Consider the following 18,422-nt stretch of genomic DNA (forward strand, 5'->3'; position numbering starts at 1 on the left):
CTCTCTCTTTCCCTCTCTCTCTCTCTCTCTGTGTCTCTTATGAATAAATCTTAAAAAAAAAAAAAACATGTTGGAGAGCAGTTCTGATTCTGTGACATTCTCTTGCTTAGAGCAGGGTTTCTCAAATAGGAATTGTTGACCTACTGCTTTCAGACTTCCTGCCTTATCTCCATACTAGGTGCACTCTTATGTACTTGATTTTTTATTTGAACCAGCTCACTTCTTTTTTTTTAACTAAAATTTAGTTTAAAACAAAAACTTAGTATCCCTAATATACATGAAAAACAAGTATTATTTAATATTGATGGGTTATGATAAAAATAAATACGAGAATAACTATGTTATTAGGTTTTAGAAATTGAAGGAAAAAAAACTGCAGTGAAATATAAATGATAGAAAATGTATTTGAAAGTCCTTCTTTAATTAGAATTGTTCTTTTTGTGCCTCGTCAGATATGCAGCTCACCATCGCTTAATTGAAGGTAAAAGATAAGGTTTTACATCAATATTTTCTTTGTTAGCCAGTCCAAATTTTACGTGGTTGTATGTCAGTTAGCCAGATGATAACATCAGGTTTAATAGAGGTTTCTGAATACTTTGAACAGTGGGGAAGGTATACAGAAAAGCTGGATCCCTTGTTCCTGGTCCCTCTGGGCTGACCCTGAGGGACCTTTATACTTAAGAAAAAAGCATAAAAAAACTTTATGACATTAAAATAACTCCTTTTTCTTTGTGTATTGGGAGTCCTTTCCTTGAGGGTGAAGTGAGTCGCGGTGGATACAAGCCCCAAAATTCCCCAGCATGGTACTGGACTTTGTGTCCAGCTTTTGGTACTGCTGCTCTGCATGCAGCCATTCAGGATGTCCCACTTGTACTGCTGGCTCACAGCTGCTTCTCCACATGTTGCTGCTGATATTCAGGGGGAGAGAGAAACATCAGTCTTCAGGCTGTCCTTAGCAGGGAGCCTGTGCAAATTTTCTTCCACTGACCATTAAAAATCATATTACATGCCTCCACACTTTTTGTGACCTAGGGATATCGTGCTTAAGACTGTGGTTTCTTCAGATGTTTCTTGAACAGTGATGTAACCCCAGCTGCTCCCCCACCTTTTTCCCTAAATAGTAGCGGTGTGGACTTAAGAGTTTTTAAAAAGTGGTCCTTAGAGTGTGAAATAGTTGTCTTACAGTATTGAGAATCTTGTGATTACCAACTCTTGTAGTTGCTAATGTCTGTTTTGTATACTTGAGTCCATGTGAAGCAGTGCTTCTTGGAGTATTATATAATTAATAATTGAAAGACCGATCTCTTAAGATACAGCTAGAATAACTAATTGTCTTCATTTTGAAAGTTTAGCTGTGAGATTTCTAAGTAGCGTAAGGATGGATTGGTCATTAGGTTGAATTGGCAAAGAACCATGGGCAAGCTGCAGACTTTTCTTGCAGATGTTTTTCCAAGCGTGAATTTGGAAATCAAGGCAGTGGCTGCTGTAGTGGCTTGGCACTGGGAGTGGGAGCACCGGCAGCAGCTGTTGCTGGGCCTCTGCTGGAGTCTGAAGGAGATCCTGCTATGCTGTTTCTTTTGTCTTGCCTGTTTGGCTTAATTTCCCAAGTGGACACAATGCTCTGAGCATCTTCTGGCTTGCCACTTGGAGGCTGTGTAACTCTCTGCAAAGGTTCCATTAGTGTCAAAAGAAAGTAATATGTTCACTTGATCATTTGAGTCACTTGGCATCACCCCTACCCTCCACATCCTGTATCTTTAAATCTTCTTTCCAGATCCATCCCAAGGCACCTAAATCATTTAGTAAACTGACTTCTCGCCAAATGTACTTATTTTTGATTTAGTTACATTCAGCCAGTCACAGTATTCACTGGGGGATGCAGAGGTAGAGAGAAAGAAGGCAGGCCTTCTGCTTCTCAAGGTACGTTTAAGGATATTCCTCTAAAGTGGCACTACTGCTTCACTGTACCCGGTTTTCTAGAGATTAAACAGATGTACTTGATGTTGAATCTGTACCTGAGTTGAAAGAAAGTGAACTTTATAAAAGGCTTGGATGTGTTTTTTTGTAATGTAACATTTTTTTGATCTTCAATATGATAAATAAATATTGAGAGCTTTGATTTTCCCCAGCCTGTCGGAGTAATTTTTTATTGGGCCTCTAAGGTAAGCTTTTGCAGATATGGTTGCTAAATACTACCAGTTTATTGCCAGCCTTAGAGACCTTATAAAAGTATGGTTATACCTTAACCTTATTGTGCTCATAAGCTTGTAGTGATCACTTATTCTTCCCATTCTAATTGTTTATGGCATCATTGCTTATATACATTACATAATCAGTGAAAATCCTCTATTAGGAAAATCTGTGAAGAAATTTTCCATTAGTCAGAACATGATAGTAATGGTTTAAAATTTTATGTAAATTTTTTACAGTTAAAAATACCATATTAATGTATCAAACATGTACCTTATTTAAAAAATTATTAAATATGAGTGTGCAAAATGCTCTGGACTTGCCTACTCACCTACACACACTTCCCGTCTTATTCTTACCATTGCACTTAGTAGCTTGCTTTTTGAGCTTTGGGAGGATGCTCTTTGAATAGAATTTATATTTGAAAGGTCTTGTTTAAAAAAAAAACAAAAACAGAGAACAGTAATAGAAGAACAGAAGAACATCTCTAATCTCAGAAGAACATCTTTGTGAGTAAAAAAAAGAACACTCAGACACTTAGCAGTAGCATATCTAAAAAGTTGTCTAAGGCTCCTTTACGAGTTTGCTCAACCTTTACTTAGATCTTCTTGGTAGCTTTTTGAAGGAAATTTGACAGTCAACAGTCATACAGTTTTTCACTTTAAAACAAGATCTCCATGCTCAGACTGAATTTTGACCATATGTTAAGTCTCTGATTTGTAGACATCGGAACTTTTTCTTACGTGAATCTGTAATCATATTCTGTGTTAGACATATCTCTTGTGCTAAAGAAGAGAGGAGAGAAATCAGCCTACAGTGGTGAAAGGATAATAGTAGCTAACATTTATTGAATACTTACTATGTTGCAGGTTATTCCAAGTACTTTTTACTTCTGTGAGTCTATGTAATTTTTTTAACAACTCTGTGAGATGCAGTTACTCTTTATAATCTTATTTTATAGATGAGAAAACTGAGACATACAGGTTAGGTAGTTTACCCAAGGTCACATGGTTAATGGATGATGGCATAGCTGGGATTCAGATCTCAGCATTTTGACTTTACAGACTACTATGCTGAATTGTGACTTACAGGGAGAGTTACGTAATTATTTAAATTTTGGTTTCAGTCATTGTAAATGTTACATTCTTTCATTGGGTAGGAATTTGGTCTCTATTATTTCTAAGGTCTCCACTGAAGTGATGAAGTATGTGTGGTCCATTACTGAACTTTCTGTTTCTACTCTGCCTTTAGAATTTCTGTAATAGTTCTGTGTAGAGGAGTAAAGAATGACATGTAAAAAACTGTTACATGGATTTTAGTTGCTTAGTTAATTGCTTTACAACCCACTGGAGGCTTCAAGCTTGGCAAGAGAGTCATGCATTTTCCTATGTGGAATTCTCTGTGTTTGGGAACCTAAATGTCCTACGAAGAACTGCATTAATTTACATCTACCCTGAACATTCTCTTTTCACCTAGCATGTTTCGCCAAGGGATGCATGACTTGAAAGTCTGGCCTAATGTAGAAGCAGATGGATCAGAACCCACAAAAACTCCTGGTAGAACAAGCAGTACTCTTTCAGAAGATCAGATGAGCCGCCTTGCCAAGGTAAAAAACTATTGGAACAGGTGGAAAGCTCTGAGTGATGTCTGTTGTAGTATAAATTGACATTATGGTTTCAGTCAGATTATTTTCTGATTTAAATTTAATTTTTTAATAATCATTTTATTGGAATAATAATTCATATACCATAAGATGCACTCTTGGAAAGTGGGTAGTTAAGTGATTTTTTTTAGTGAATTTACTAAAAGTTAAATTGTATATTCATGCCACTCTTTAATTTTTGAACATTTTTACCAAAAATGTCACCATACACTCACCTGTTAGTGGTAGTCCTCATTCCTTCTGCTCTCTAGCTCCTGGCAACTATTAATTTTCTTTCTATCTCTGTGGATTTTCCTATTCTGGACATTTCATACAAATGGAATTATTCAATATATGGCCTTTTGTAACTCTGTCAGATTTGAAAATATAGAGCTTTTGGTGATATTTTCAAGATGACCATCTACCTTTTTTGTTGACATAGTCTTAAAGATCAAATATTACATGCTAGAGATTCTTAATGTTGCTTGGAAGTAAAGATTCCTTATGTTATTACCTGGTCTAAATTATTCTCACACTTCCCTCACCTCTTTTTTTGTAAGCAGATTGAATTGTTACCTTTTTATTGTTTTATGGGCACTTGGGTGGCTCAGTCCATTAAGCATCTGCCTTCGGTTCAGGTCATGATCCCAGGGTCCTGTATGAGGCTTGTATGGGGCTCCCTACTTCTCCCTTTCCCTCTCCCTCTGCCTGCTGTTCCCCTTGCTTGTGCTCTCTTTCTGTCAAATAAATAAATAAAATAATAAAAAAAAAGAAAATTGTCTTAATGTATTGTTTTCATCTAGAAAAAAAACCAGGTTCAATTCTGGGCTTAAATCACAACGATATAACTTATTTTGTGAGTATTTGTTCACAAAGCACTATGTTAGATACTGTTTAAAGATCCTTTTACAATTCTTCTAAAACACTCTCTTTTAATTCTTACATGTAAATTTTCTTTGCAATTCATTTATATGAATGATTTTTTAATGTCAGGAGAAAGTTTTGATGCCAAGCATTTTATACCTTACTGCATCAGCCTATAATATGGAAGAAATGTTAATTATAAAGAATAAGTTCTTGAATTGGCTTGGCTTGTTCTTCAACATAAAATTCTTGTTGCCTCTTTCATTCTGTATCTTTTTGTATTGCTCTTTTATGGAAAAATGATATCATAGTTTAATTTTCATTTAATTTTCAATACAGCTACTCTTTCTGAGATTTGTTTACATTCTTACATGGAATATAGGAAAGTTCTCAAGCTTTTCATGTGTGTATTTTCTAAGGGTTTATCTTAGTGATGAACTTTATGCTACTCTGTGACTTTTACAAGTTCTAGAAATCTTACCAGAAGCTGCTCATTTATAGCCTGTGGGTCACAAAAGGTTAAATCTCAAATGGAGGAATAGTGTAGCGTGTATTGAAAAAGTAAAGCTCTTAATTTTTTTTTTTTTTTCAGATAGCACTATGATTCATATTATGGATAGAATTCCAAATTTGAGGGATAATAGGCAGAAGCAAGAAATAAGCTGTATAGTTAATTATATAGTTCATCTACTTTGGTTCTCTTTTAAACAAATTATTTATGCTTCCTTCATATATTCCTAATTTTTTCCCCATTTATTTTTGATGGAAACATTTTTATAACAACTGACTATGCCATTTTTCAGACATCAGTACGTACAGAATTAGAATTTATTTGAAATGGACTTCTGGATTTTTAAGGTAGCATGCTGTTAGGCATTTCTCTCTCTCTCTCTTTCTCTTTTTTTTTTTTTTTTTGCATTTCTCATTTTTATCTTTGAAAATTATGGTAGGAAAAAAGATACGACTTGATCAATTTTATGGTCGAAACAATAACTCCTTTTAGAGTTTTTTGGATTCATATTTATTCTTTTGGTTAGTGCACATTTGGAGCCCTAGAAATGATGTCTAAGCATATGCAGAGCTAAATGAGGTGTTGGGAAGAAGCTTTCTTTAACATGTTTGTTAATTGGTAAGAATCATCTGCAGTCTCAATTCTTTTTTTTTTTTTTTTTTTTTTTTTTTTTAAGATTTTATTTATTTCTTCATGAGAGACACACAGAGAGAGAGGCAGAGACACAGGCAGAGGGAGAAGCATGCTCCATGCAGGGAGCCCAATGTGGGGCTCGATCCCGGGACTCCAGGATCATGCCCTGGGCCGAAGGCAGACACTCAAACGCTGAGCCACCCAGGCATCTCCACAGTCTCAATTCTTTATATAAATTGAAGAGTATGCAAGTTGGGTACCAATTTTTTAAGTGGTCTTAAAATTTATATGTTGTCTGTATTCTCCAGAGTAGTTAACAGTTTTCAAATAAGCCTGTTCATTAATTTATAAATCTTTAAAATGAGAATACAAAGTATTCTCTCTCTCTCTCTCTTTCTCAATGAATAAATAAATAAAATCTTTTAAAAAATAAAAATAAAAAATAAAGATTTTATTTATTCATGAGAGACACAGAGAGGCAGAGACACAGGTAGAGGGAGAAGCAGGCTCCTTGCAGGGAGCCTGACGTGGGATTTGATCCCGGGTCTCCAGGATCATGCCCTGGGCTGAAGGCAGGTGCTTAACTGCTGAGCCACCCAGGGATCCCAAAATCTTAAAAAAGAAAAAAACAAAACAAAACAAAACAAATTACTTTCTTACATGGAAAAATACAACATGTTTGTAACATTGTTGAAGGAACTGCTCCCCCTTTTATGTCAGCTCTCTTTCTGGGCACTTTGAATTGATGTGCTTCATTCTTTTCTGTGTAGCAATTGGTCATATTGTTTGAGGTTTCACAACCCATTGTATCCCTGCTGCTGTGGAGGAAGAATGCTTTTAAAAATGATGTCTTAGGTTTGATGAAATTGGAAGCTTGGGCACCTGGAAACACTTTTCAGTGGGAAGAGCACTGTAGTATGAGTGAGAGACTTGGCCATCCCACTGACTCACAGAAAATAGTTTCTGAGCTTGTGAAGTCAGAAGTTTAGAATGGATAATTGCTGAGGTCCTGTGTCACCATTCATATCCTGTTATTTTCAAAGTACTGAAATAGTGGGGCATTGGGGTGGCTTAGTCGATTAGGCCTCCTGCTCTTGCTTTCGGTTCAGTTCATGATTGTGGGGTCCTGGGTTCGAGCCCTGTGTTGGGCTCTGTGCTCAGTGGCAAGTCTGCCTGAAGATTCTCTCTCTCCCTCTGTTCCACCCCCCCACTGGTATGCACTCTCTCTCTCTCATATAAGTAAATCTTTTTAAAAAAAGTATTAAAATAGCAAATAATCAGGATTATTTATCTACCTGGATTTTATAGTTATCATCTTAGTAGAGAATAAATATGTGATCTGTTTGCAGCTGTGAATGTGCTGTGTTCGTGTCATTCCTTTCTTTCTGTGGTCTGTATGCCTAGAGTATTCAGGACTGCCTAATGAGAGTGATGTGGCTCTGCTCTTTGATTTGGTTTTTGTTGTTTGATTAGTACCTGCTTCTTTAGTTCAGGTTTTCAGACTGGCTTCCTGAGTATGTTTCCCTTGCCTTGTATCAGAGAAAGTGCACTTTGATACTTGTTATGTCTGAACTTAACACTATACTTCCATATTTGTTTTGTTGTTAAAATTGTGCCACAGTAGCTCTCTTTTCCTCTCCTCCTCCTCCCTCTCTCATTTTTCTGGTTCCACATTAAAAAGTTTGTTCAAAAAAAAAAAGTTTGTTCAATTAGGTTGTCATCCTCTTCCTCAAAACACTTTGAAATTGTCTTTGGTACATTTTTTAAAAACTGGGAAAGAATGTATATTCTGTGTTTCCATTTTTATACAAAGGGAACAGATTTTAGATGTAATACTCTTATTTCTCACACTGCCATTTTAAGAAAATAAATGAGTCTTCAATAGAAGAGGCTGATGTGGTTAGAACTGAATGGTTTATTTTTTGTACTTTGATTTTCAAGCCAGTGAATTTACTATGATTGTTTCTAATTGTTGAGAAGGCAGTTGGACTCGAGTAGATAGATGTACATAAATCTTAATAATAGCGAAGCATAGTTACTGTGCGTTGTACCCATGAGCCAAAATAAATAGCACAGTGACAGTCTTCAAACTGTCGTGTAAGAAAGTTTATTCAGTTATAGAAGTGCTTTAGTCTTGGTTGCCTGGGGATAATGGGACAAAAGGACTGTGAAATGAAGATGAACTATTTAAATGGCTTGTGGAAAGATGGCATTAGATAATTATTAAGCAAAGAACCTCAAACTCAAGCTGGACTAACTGTTCTTATTCTGACTTATTGCTTGCTCAGCTATGAAAGTTGAATTATGACTGCAGTATGAATAACTGAAGTCTAAAAGCCCGATTTCTAGGTTGAGTATTTTTCAAAGTCAAACCCTTTCAGAAGAATTTTAGTGGAATTAACCTCTCTGATTACTTTACATCATTCTGTGAACATGCCTAGTTTTCCTTTGAGGAAACAAGTGTGAGAAAAGGAAACAAATGCGAGTCTTCAGTTTGGTTTTTATTTTTTATAAGTTGGATTTCTTAGACTTAGTAGGGCATGGGAATAAATGAATGCAATAAAATGTACTCACCCCCCTTCCAGTTTTTCCTCATTATCTTTTTCCCCCAGCTCTAAATTTTGCTAATTAATATTTACAAATGTAGCATCTTTCTGTTTGAATTGATTTGTGAAAATAATCAAAGGCCAGACCTCTGCAACATACACTCTACTTTCATTGTCCATGACCTAGCCTTTTAATGATTGTGGGCCTTACTTGAGCAAATTTACCCATTGTTCCCATCTGCTCCGTTTTTCAGCTTGTCATATTGTAAGAATTTTATGACTAGGATGCATATCCACCTGGGGTTTTGGATGTGACTACCAAGCTTCAGTGTTTGATTTATATTTGAATCCATGTCTTTAGACATGAAAGGTTAGTGCAAAAGCATGCTTCTCCGCTGTCTCCTTTTCATTTTAGCAGCTCTGCTTGATGCCTTTGGAATGTGCTTTAGTTTCTGTCAATTTGATTAAGAGGAAGCAAAGAGAAAGTAACGACTAGATGAAAAATGCTTTGTGGTCTGTGTGACACAGATATGTTGGGGAAAGTTGAGTGTATAGGAGAACACTGCGATGGTGAAGTTATGGTAAGATGAGATGATGTTTCAGGCTGACCCTCATATTGTCTGCGCGGGTTCATTCTCAGTCCAGGGTCCAGGATCCAGACTTCAGGTTTATACCAATAGAAACTGGATGTTTTTAGTTCATCCGGGAATAATTAGTATCTTGAGAACAGGCTCAACGCCAATCAATTTGAAGGGTTATTTATAATCTAGAGCTGTACTGTCTAAAATAATAGCTGTAATTCGCATGTGGCAATTTAAGTTAATTAAAGTTAAATAATATTAAAAATTCAGTTGCTCTGTTACCATAATCACATTTCAAATGCTCAATTGCCACATGTGACTAGCAGCTATTGGCCAGTGCAGATATGGAGTATTTCCATTATTGCCAAACGGTCTATTGGATAGCACTGGTCTAGAGTGCCAATTTACTAATTTGTAATGGGTTAGTGACCATATTATGTTTTGGGTAACTGTGTTATTTGTGTCTGCTACCAGAACACTGTTTCTTAAGGTACCTTGAAAATTAAATTAGTCTTCAGGAGATTGTTGATTTCTTAGCGAGCCACGAAGGAGCTAGCCTGAAGGAACTAGAAAGTGCTGTGAGATATTTCAATTTGGGGAAATCTGCAAAGGACTTTCTCTCTTGACATTGTCTTTTTAGTTAGAGCATTACTTGAATATGCTCTCTATACTATATCTTTTGAATAAACATTGACAAAATAATCATTTAAAATTGAGATTAAGGTAACAAGAAATTTTTTGGTGATGAAATTTTGTGAAGTGGGATTGAGGCTATTAATTTTAAATTACTTTATAGTACTCTTTGACCTGCTGAAACATTTGCCCTTGAGAGAAACTATTTTACATTGAATACATTACATTGAGTGGGTACTAGTCTAAAGGCATTAATTAGAGTAGCTTACTGAGATTTTTATTTTAAATATGTGGAAAAGTCCTCTTTTGTTAACGTTTTCTTAAAATTTATTCAATGTTAAAGGGACTTTAGTCTAAGATTCTTTTGGTGCTTTTGAGTATTAAAATGTCTCATTTGACAGTAGCATTTAAAAAATGACTTTACTTCACAAAATAAAATTTGGGAACATAAGTAAATATTTTGGTTGATATGCAATGTTATATTGATTTCAGGTGTACAACGTGGTGATTTGACATTTATATATTTTATGAAATGCTCACCATGATAAGTGTCATTACCATCTGTCACTGTACAGTTATTACAGTAATATTCCTCTTTGTCACCACCACCATCACCTGCTCTAATGAAGGCACACTTCTGTATGTTGGAGACAAAAGGGTATTACTAGGTTAATGGTGTCATTATTATTAGTGCCATTATGAATAATAATAACTAATAATGATAATCATCTTGCATGATAAGGTGTTTTAATATCTAAGAGGCTTTTCGTATAGATCAAGAACTAAAATAGAGAAGTGTTTAAAATCATAACTTTGAACATAGTTTTTCATTCAGATTTCAGTTGTCATTTGTTTAATTGTGATCTTAGGTTAGCTACTTCACTCTTCCTAAGCCGTCATCTGTATGATAGTAATAATAGTTAACATCTACTTTTTTGCATTATTGTGAAGACTACATATAAATGAGATAAACTACTTAAAGGATTTCATATTGTGAGGCATCACTGAGCACTAACAAATGTTAGCTGTTCTTACTTTATCTTATGTACTTTCATTTGATTCTAATGAGTGTAATGATTAGACTTGTAACATACATTATTTTAACTCTTGAAAAGATGGAAACTTAGAGAAGTTAAGTGATTTATTTAAGGTGTCCTGTTCAGTCAGTTGAACCAGGACCTAAATTCAGGTCTTTAAATTCTTCATGTAACTGTTTTTCCAAAGATAAGTATTTGACTTTTTTAAGATTTAAGGCATGTGAAGGGTGTCACATTATACATTGAGATTCCAGTTGTAGCCAGGGAATGCAGTAATTGATCAAGTTTGGGGTTAGTCTTGGACTATAAGAAAACAGTTTCAACAAGAGTGGAACCAACAAGACATTCCATTGATTTGAGAATTTACTTTTTAAAAGATTTTGTTTATTTATTCATGAGAGACAAAGAGAGAGGTAGAGACACAGGCAGGGAAGAAGCAGGCTCCTCACAGGGAGCCTGATGTGGACTCCATCCATGAACTGGGATCACGCCCCAAGTCAAAGGCAGACTCTCAACTGCTGAGCCACCCAGGCGTCCCTGATTTGCGAATCTAAAAAGGAAGACAGCCCAAGAGAAACAGTGATTCTCAAGAGATTATTTGGGGTGGACATAAGTATTTATGACAAGAATTGTCTGACATTTAGAAGAAAAATCCCTAAGGATCACAAAATATTTGTATTTTAAATATAAATTTTATTTTGTTTTGAAGGCACTAGAAGAACATTGGAGAAATAGGTCTATGTGAGACAACCTAATTGAATTAGTTGAGTTTTATCTTCTTCATCAAAGTGTTCTTCAGCCTAAAGGAGTTAACCAAATCAGTTAAGTGGTAATTGAACCCCAAGATTGGTGAGACAAGGTAGTTAAGAAGGCACTCACAGACTATAGGTTCATTCAGTTTTCCCAGTCCTTGCAAGTTAAATTATTATTTTTGTATTTAATTTAATTTAATTTTTTATTTATTTGATAGAGGGAGAGAGTACAAGCAGAGGAAGTGGCAGAGGGAGCCCGATGCAGGGCACCCTGATGCAGGGCTTGAACCCAGGATCTTGGGATCATGACCTGAGCCCAAGGCAGACCCTTAACTGTCTAAACCACCCAGGCTCCCTGAATGCCTAGATTTTAAAATTATGTATGTGTACAGTTAAGTTTTTAATTTGTGTTATAAATTTAAACAAAAAACATAAAATAATGTAATAGACATCCATGTATTCATTGTCAAGATTGGACATTTAACATTTTGCCTTGTTTCTTACTGTTTTAAAAAAGATTTTAAAAAATCACAGATATTTGTTAAAACTTCCCTCATTATTTTGTTTTGTAATTTACTTTTATTTTTTAATTTTTTAAAAGATTTATTTATTTATTCAGAGAGAGAGAGAGAGGCAGAGACACAGGCAGAGGGAGAAGCAAGCTCCATGCAGGGAGCCTGACGTGGAACTCGATCCCGGGTCTCTAGGATCACACCCCAGGCTGCAGGCAGCACTAAACTGCTGCGCCACCAGGGCTGCCCTACTCTTTTAAACTTAATGCTATTCTTGATAGTTATCCATGTCAATATATGTAGCTTGATTGCTTTCATTTAACTATTCTATAGCATTCCATTGGTGAATAAATTTATTTATTCTCCCAACAATTCAGCTTTTTCTGTTATTTACAGGGCTGAAGTGAATGCCATTTCGTATTACACTGTTTCATATTGCACCCTATATCTACAAGTGATTTCTTTAGTGTAGAAATCTAGGAGTGAAATTGTTGGATTTCAAAGATTAGCTTCTATACATTTTCTGTTGCATTTATTTCTAAATCTCAAGTAGTTTTTCTTTGGTATTGTATGTCCTCTAAATATTGTATTTTTAGATTGGTAAAAAAAATAGGAATTTTGGAATAATATTGATTTCTGTTTATTAATCTTACATTCAGCAACGTTTCTGTCTGAACTCATTGTTTCAAATAGTTTATCTAATGATTCTTTTGACATTTCTATGTGATAATGACCTGCAAATAATTTTTATTTCTTTCATTTATGTTTTTCTTCTGTGGCTGAGACATACAAACTCTGTGGCTGAGAGTATACAAACTCTGATGTAGTGTCTAACAGAAACAGTAGTGGAGGCATCCTTGTGTGTTCCTGACTTTAAAGAAAATATTTTTACATTTAACCATTTAATAAGATATTGGCTTGTACTTCTGTGTGTGTGTGTGTGTGTGTGTGTGTATGTATATATGGTCAAGAAAGTCCTCTTTTATATTACTAAAACTTTATATGATGCACGAGGATTGAAAATTACCAAAATATTTTGGAGATTCTTTTTTTCTTTCTTCAAAACAGTTAACATAACAAGCCTGAGGCTCCCATCTCTAGGAGGTCCTGCTTGCAGGGATGGCCCTCAGTTGATGTTTGAGAACTTGATATAGATCTTTGTGATACAGGTCTTTGTGATACAGATTTTTTTCTTTTATAATGGGAAGTCTAGCAGTGGGATGGGCGTCAGATCTTTCCACCTTTCAGAGTATCAGCAACATTTTTTTTTTTTTTTAAGATTTTATTTATTAGAGACAGAGAAAGAGGGGCAGAGACACAGGCAGAGGGAGAAGCAGGCTCCGTGTGGGGAGCCTGATGTGGGACTCGATCCCGGGTCTCCAGGATCACACCCTGGGCTGAAGGCAGTGCTAAATCGCTAGGCTGTCTGGTATAGATGTTTGATGGTGCCTAGGCTATTATACATTGTGATTGATAGCAAATACCTGCTTTCTTCCTGGGAGTCTAGAACTTAGGTAGTTGAGAGCAGAGAATTCAGGGAACAAGATGTGACCAGCCCCTGATAAAAACCTCTAATCTCAAATGGGCCTTCTTAGGCTGCATTTTTCTTCCTAGAGAAAAAAGCATACTCAAGTATGTTTTTTTTGGGTGGAGGGGGAAAAGTATAGAAGCCTATGTATGCATTTTTCTAGACCCTCTGTCTTTTTTCCCTTACTGTTATTATAAATCTTAGCTGTGATTACAGCTGCCTCTGAGTCCTGTGAGTTTGTCTACTGATTTGGCGACCCCTGATACACCTAATTATATAAAGGATTACATTAATAGGTATTCTGTCTTAAATTGTTCTCACGTTCTTGGAATAAATCCTGTTTCATTATGATATGTTCTATTTAAATATTTATTTATTTGAGAGAGAGTAAGAGAGAGTGAAAGAGAGAGTACACACTCAAGCAGGGGGAGGAGTAGAGAGAGAAGGACAAGCAGAGTCCACTGTGAGTGGAGCCTAATACGGGGCTTGATCTCATAGCCCTGAGATCATGACTTGAATCAAAATCAAGATTCAGATGCTCAACTGACTGAGCCACCCAGGCGCCCCCATACGTTATTATTTTTTTAAAAAATGTTATTTATTTATTCATGAGAGACACAGAGAGAGAGGCAGAGACACAGGCAGAGGGAGAAGCAGGCTCCATGCAGGAAGCCTAGTGCGGAACTAGATCCCAGAACTCCGGGATCATGCCCTGAGCCAAAGGTAGACTCTCAACCACTGATCCACCCAGGTTTCCCTATTTTGTTTTTTAATTGTTTGATTCAGTTTGCTAATTTTCTGCTTAAATTTTTTATCTATATTTATAAATAAGAATGTCCTATTACTTTCCTTTCTTTGACTTTCCTTCTCTAATTTTAATATCATGGTCATATTGATCTCAGCAGTTTTGTTGATCCATATTGTAAAACTACTTGGGTTTGAAAAAGGGGAATACAATGGGAAGAATTACTGTACCCAATATTAAGGTGTACATGTATCTCTAGTCATAGATAATGTCCTGTTCTTTTGTGTTTTGATTCGTATTTTATGTTTTTATGTTATTGTTTTATTTTGAAATAGTTGTTTTATTTCCAGTATTATCTCATATGGATAATGAGATATCCATATGAGATGTATTCCAGTTGTTTGTTATGACTATTGACTTTAGCTTTCATTGGATTGTAATTGTAGATTGGAAACTTATCTGGTGTGAGACTTTCTAAGTTGTTATACCTATTTTACTATTACTTCATATGTTTTAGGTGTTTGTTGTGTGAGGATTTTTACTTTATCTTAGTGTTCCATATTATCGAAGTTGGAGCTTAAACCCAATGTTATTTGCGTATTTGCTCTTGATGTTAGTTGGATCTAGAGAACATATATTGGAAAACTAAGATTGGCAAATGTTTTGGTTTTTAGAAATATAATTTAAGAAATGAGTTTTGTTATAAGTTAGACCTCATTTTTGGTTACAAATTCTAGGACAGGTTACCAAATTGATGACTTTTTAAAAGATTGTTTTTAAATTTTTTTTGTTTATTCATTTGAGAGAGCACCAGCAGGGGCAGAGGCAGAGGGAGAGGGAGAAGCAGCCTGCCCCCTGAGTTGGGAGCTTGATGTGGGGCTCCATCTCAGGACCAAGAGATCATTACCTGAGCCAAAGGCAGACACTTAACCATCTGAGCCACCCTTGCACCCCCAAATTGATGACTTAAATGTGTACTTTGCATAATGATATTTTCTGATTAGGTTTTAGACATATGAGACATGGAATTATCCAAGGAGATGTTTCAAAAAATGAAGGCATTATCTTTTATTTTATGTTTTTAAAATTAATAGAACTACCAAAACTGGTGGAAGATTTAAATAGTAATGAGATACATTATGGCTAGGTAGAAAGACTGGCAGTCAAAACTCCTCATTATAGCTCTCACAGTGGCTCATTTCATAACCAGCTATTTCTGTATTTGTGGTGATTTTTCATTGATAAAAGTGGTCAATTGGGGATATCTAGATGGCTCAGTTGGTTAATCATTCTGCTTTTGGCTCAAGTCGCGATCCCAGGGTCCTGGGATCCAGGGAGCTCAGCATCTAGCCCAGCATTGGGCTCCCTGCTCAGTGGGGAGCCTGCTTCTCCCTCTTCCTCTGCCCCACCCCCTGCCTGTGTGCATACTCTCTCTCTCAAATGAATAAGTAAAATCATAAAAAGAAAAAAAAAATATGGTCATTCAGACTCTATTTTTCTAATGGGAATCATAAAAAATGACATTATCATCAACAGCATCACGATGAAAGACAAATAGTAATGAGTACAGTAGAAATTATGGTCTCAAAAAAATGAGAACCTCGTTTATATATTTTGTCTGTCATTAATGTACTTTAGTGACAAGAAACCAACAACAACAACAGCAAAAACTCCTGTTTTTTAAATGTCTACGTTTTGGGGGAATGAAAGCAGTGGTCAGAAGTGTTAATGGAGAGATTTGTTACTTTAAAAATGAAAGAACAGAATCCTGCTATAAAATTTGAGATAGGCAGAAGCATCTCACTTTGGTATATTTCCTTCCTCAGATCTTTTGTAAATGACAGTAATAAACAACAGAATTATGATGACAGCTGCTGAAATCATTCAGAGCTATGAAATTTGTTCAGTGGCACCACTGACATCATCAAAAACACCTCTTAGCTACAGGTCTTATATAAATAATAGGTGTAATTTTTATAAACGTAGATTATTGATTCTGTGTTGCAATTCTTTTTTGTTATAAAAGAAAGATTTGGGAATCTCTTATAAATTTATTCCTAATGATACATAGTAGAATCTTCTTTATCAATCACTTTGGTTTGCTTACTGTTGTCTAAGACTGTCAAAGCTTTTAGATTTGTCTTGAAAGCAATGGTAGCAAGTAGACTAAATTAGTTTTTGTCGGTGTTAAGATTGAGCCCTAAAAGAATATTGATTGATGTTCTATAAATCTATTGCCTGTCTTTACAACTATAATTTCTGCCAGAAAAATAGGAAGTAACATGCTTTTAAGACTAGATTAATCGCTAAGAAGTTTAACTGAATGAAACTTTTATGATGCAGAAACCACTCTTCCTGAATAAGATTTACATGTAAAGTTTCAAAGTAAAATTGAAGATTTGTAGTTAAGACTTCGTTAATCAGCAAGATAGAAGAAACTCCTATGCTTCCTAAGAAATAAATACATAAGTGCGTGTACAAAGTCTCTAACACACACACACAAATCCTTTTTTTAATTTTAGCAGTTCCAAGTGAATTCTTACATACAGCTATATTTGTTCTTGAATTATAAATTCCTCTATGGCTTGTATTTGATTTGATACAAGTAGGATTCATTGTCGTATGTTTATTGAAGAATTGTACGTTTTAATAATAGAATTTTATGAGCCATAGTGCATCTTGTGAATGCGTTAGCTGACCTACAATGTATTCTCTTCAACTAACATTTATTAATTTAGCTCAGTTCCAGTCTAGGTTCAGGGAAGTGTTACAGTTGAAAGAATTATGCTTTGGCCTTTAACTTGAGGGAATTAAGAGGAAGAAGATAATGAGGTAGTTGAATTAAATACCACTTATATAATCATGCTGAAGAAAAATAGTCTTGTATGTAGTAATAGCAAGCACTTTATTGGTCAGTATTCTTACATGTTTCAAGAGAGAAATTTTGAACTTTCACATAGGCTCTGTGAATCTTAAAGTTTTCTTTCTGGTGACAGAGCGGACTGAATTTTTTCATTTAATATTCCAGTGACAGGGAAAAAAAATACAACCTGTCATTTTGCCCCTCTTCGATTCCCTAAGAAAGCATATGTGTGTCTGGCCCAGGTATCATATAGCTACTTTTTTGGAGGGAAAATTAATTTATCTTCTATATTTCCTCATAAAGCTCCTTGACATGAGTAAGGTTTGATACATAAAGCCTATAAATTTCTCTGTATAGGAGTTTTTGGTAACTGTATATTGAAAAATGGTGGTTTTTAATTTATACAGTTCTTTAGTAAGACCTTGTTGAAAGGCTTTTGGAAGAAATAATTTGAGAGAGAACAATTATGTTAATGCCTGGTTTCCATTTTAGATGCTCAAATTAAATTAATCAGGTCTTTTTTTTAGTTTTTATTATGAGGTGAAGTAACTTCATTATAGCATCATCTTGATTAATGCTGATCTTTAGTGGCTTTCTCAGCAGAGATTTCCTCACATTTAATTGTTTTTAAAATAACTTTAATTTAAAAAAAATTCTTTAAATAACATTATTTTTTTTTAAGTAAAAGATATTTAAAAGAAAATTGGTAAAACACAAAGACTATAAAAATCTCCTCTAACCTTTTGCCCAGAAATAGCCATCATTAATATTTTTGTTATGTTTTCAGTAATCAAATAAGTATACATGTTATATAAGTGTATATGTATTTTTAAATTGGGATGATATTGTATATGTGTTTAGTTGAATCCTGTTTTTACACTTAATCATGTTTCAGAATTGTTCCAGGTCATTTAAGATACTTCTGCAATATGAGGGACGCCTGGGTTTCTCAGTGGTTAAGTGTCTGCTTTCAGTTCAGGGTGTGATCCTGGAGTTGAGGATTGAGTCCCACATTGGGCTCTCTGCATGGAGCCTGCTTCTCTCTCTGCCTGTGTCTCTGCCTTTCTCTTTCTGTGTCTCTCATGAATAAATAAATAAAGTCTTTGAAAAAAAAAAGATACTTCTACAATATGATTTGTAAAAACTGTAAGACTTTGCCTGGTGTGAATGGGTGCGCCATGATGAATTTAAGCAGTCCTCTGGTTGAATATTTAAAATGTTTGCCATTCTGTGGTGTTGTAAAGCCATTATTCATTCTAAATTTTCTATTGGTTTGAAAATAAGAAAGGAGTATTGTTTTGAGTTGTTTTTAGATGGCTTATTTGATTTGCTCATATACTATATTTTCAGGTTATCAGGTGTAATGATAAGGTATAAGGTATGTG

The 18,422-nt window shown here is 35.1% G+C and overlaps 1 protein-coding gene across 2 annotated transcripts in view; it reads left to right on the forward strand.

Moving 5' to 3' along the window:
* The window catches only part of PIK3C3 (phosphatidylinositol 3-kinase catalytic subunit type 3), a 138,697-nt gene that overhangs the window by 11,673 nt on the left and 108,602 nt on the right, over positions 1-18,422 (forward strand). For both annotated transcript variants that reach the window (XM_041756685.1, XM_041756693.1), the window contains exon 4: positions 3,667-3,796. In XM_041756685.1, coding sequence (XP_041612619.1) covers positions 3,667-3,796 — 130 coding nt within the window. The remainder of the gene's footprint in view (positions 1-3,666; positions 3,797-18,422) is intronic.

Source organism: Vulpes lagopus, chromosome 1, assembly GCF_018345385.1.
Source record: "Vulpes lagopus strain Blue_001 chromosome 1, ASM1834538v1, whole genome shotgun sequence".
NCBI lineage: Eukaryota > Metazoa > Chordata > Mammalia > Carnivora > Canidae > Vulpes > Vulpes lagopus.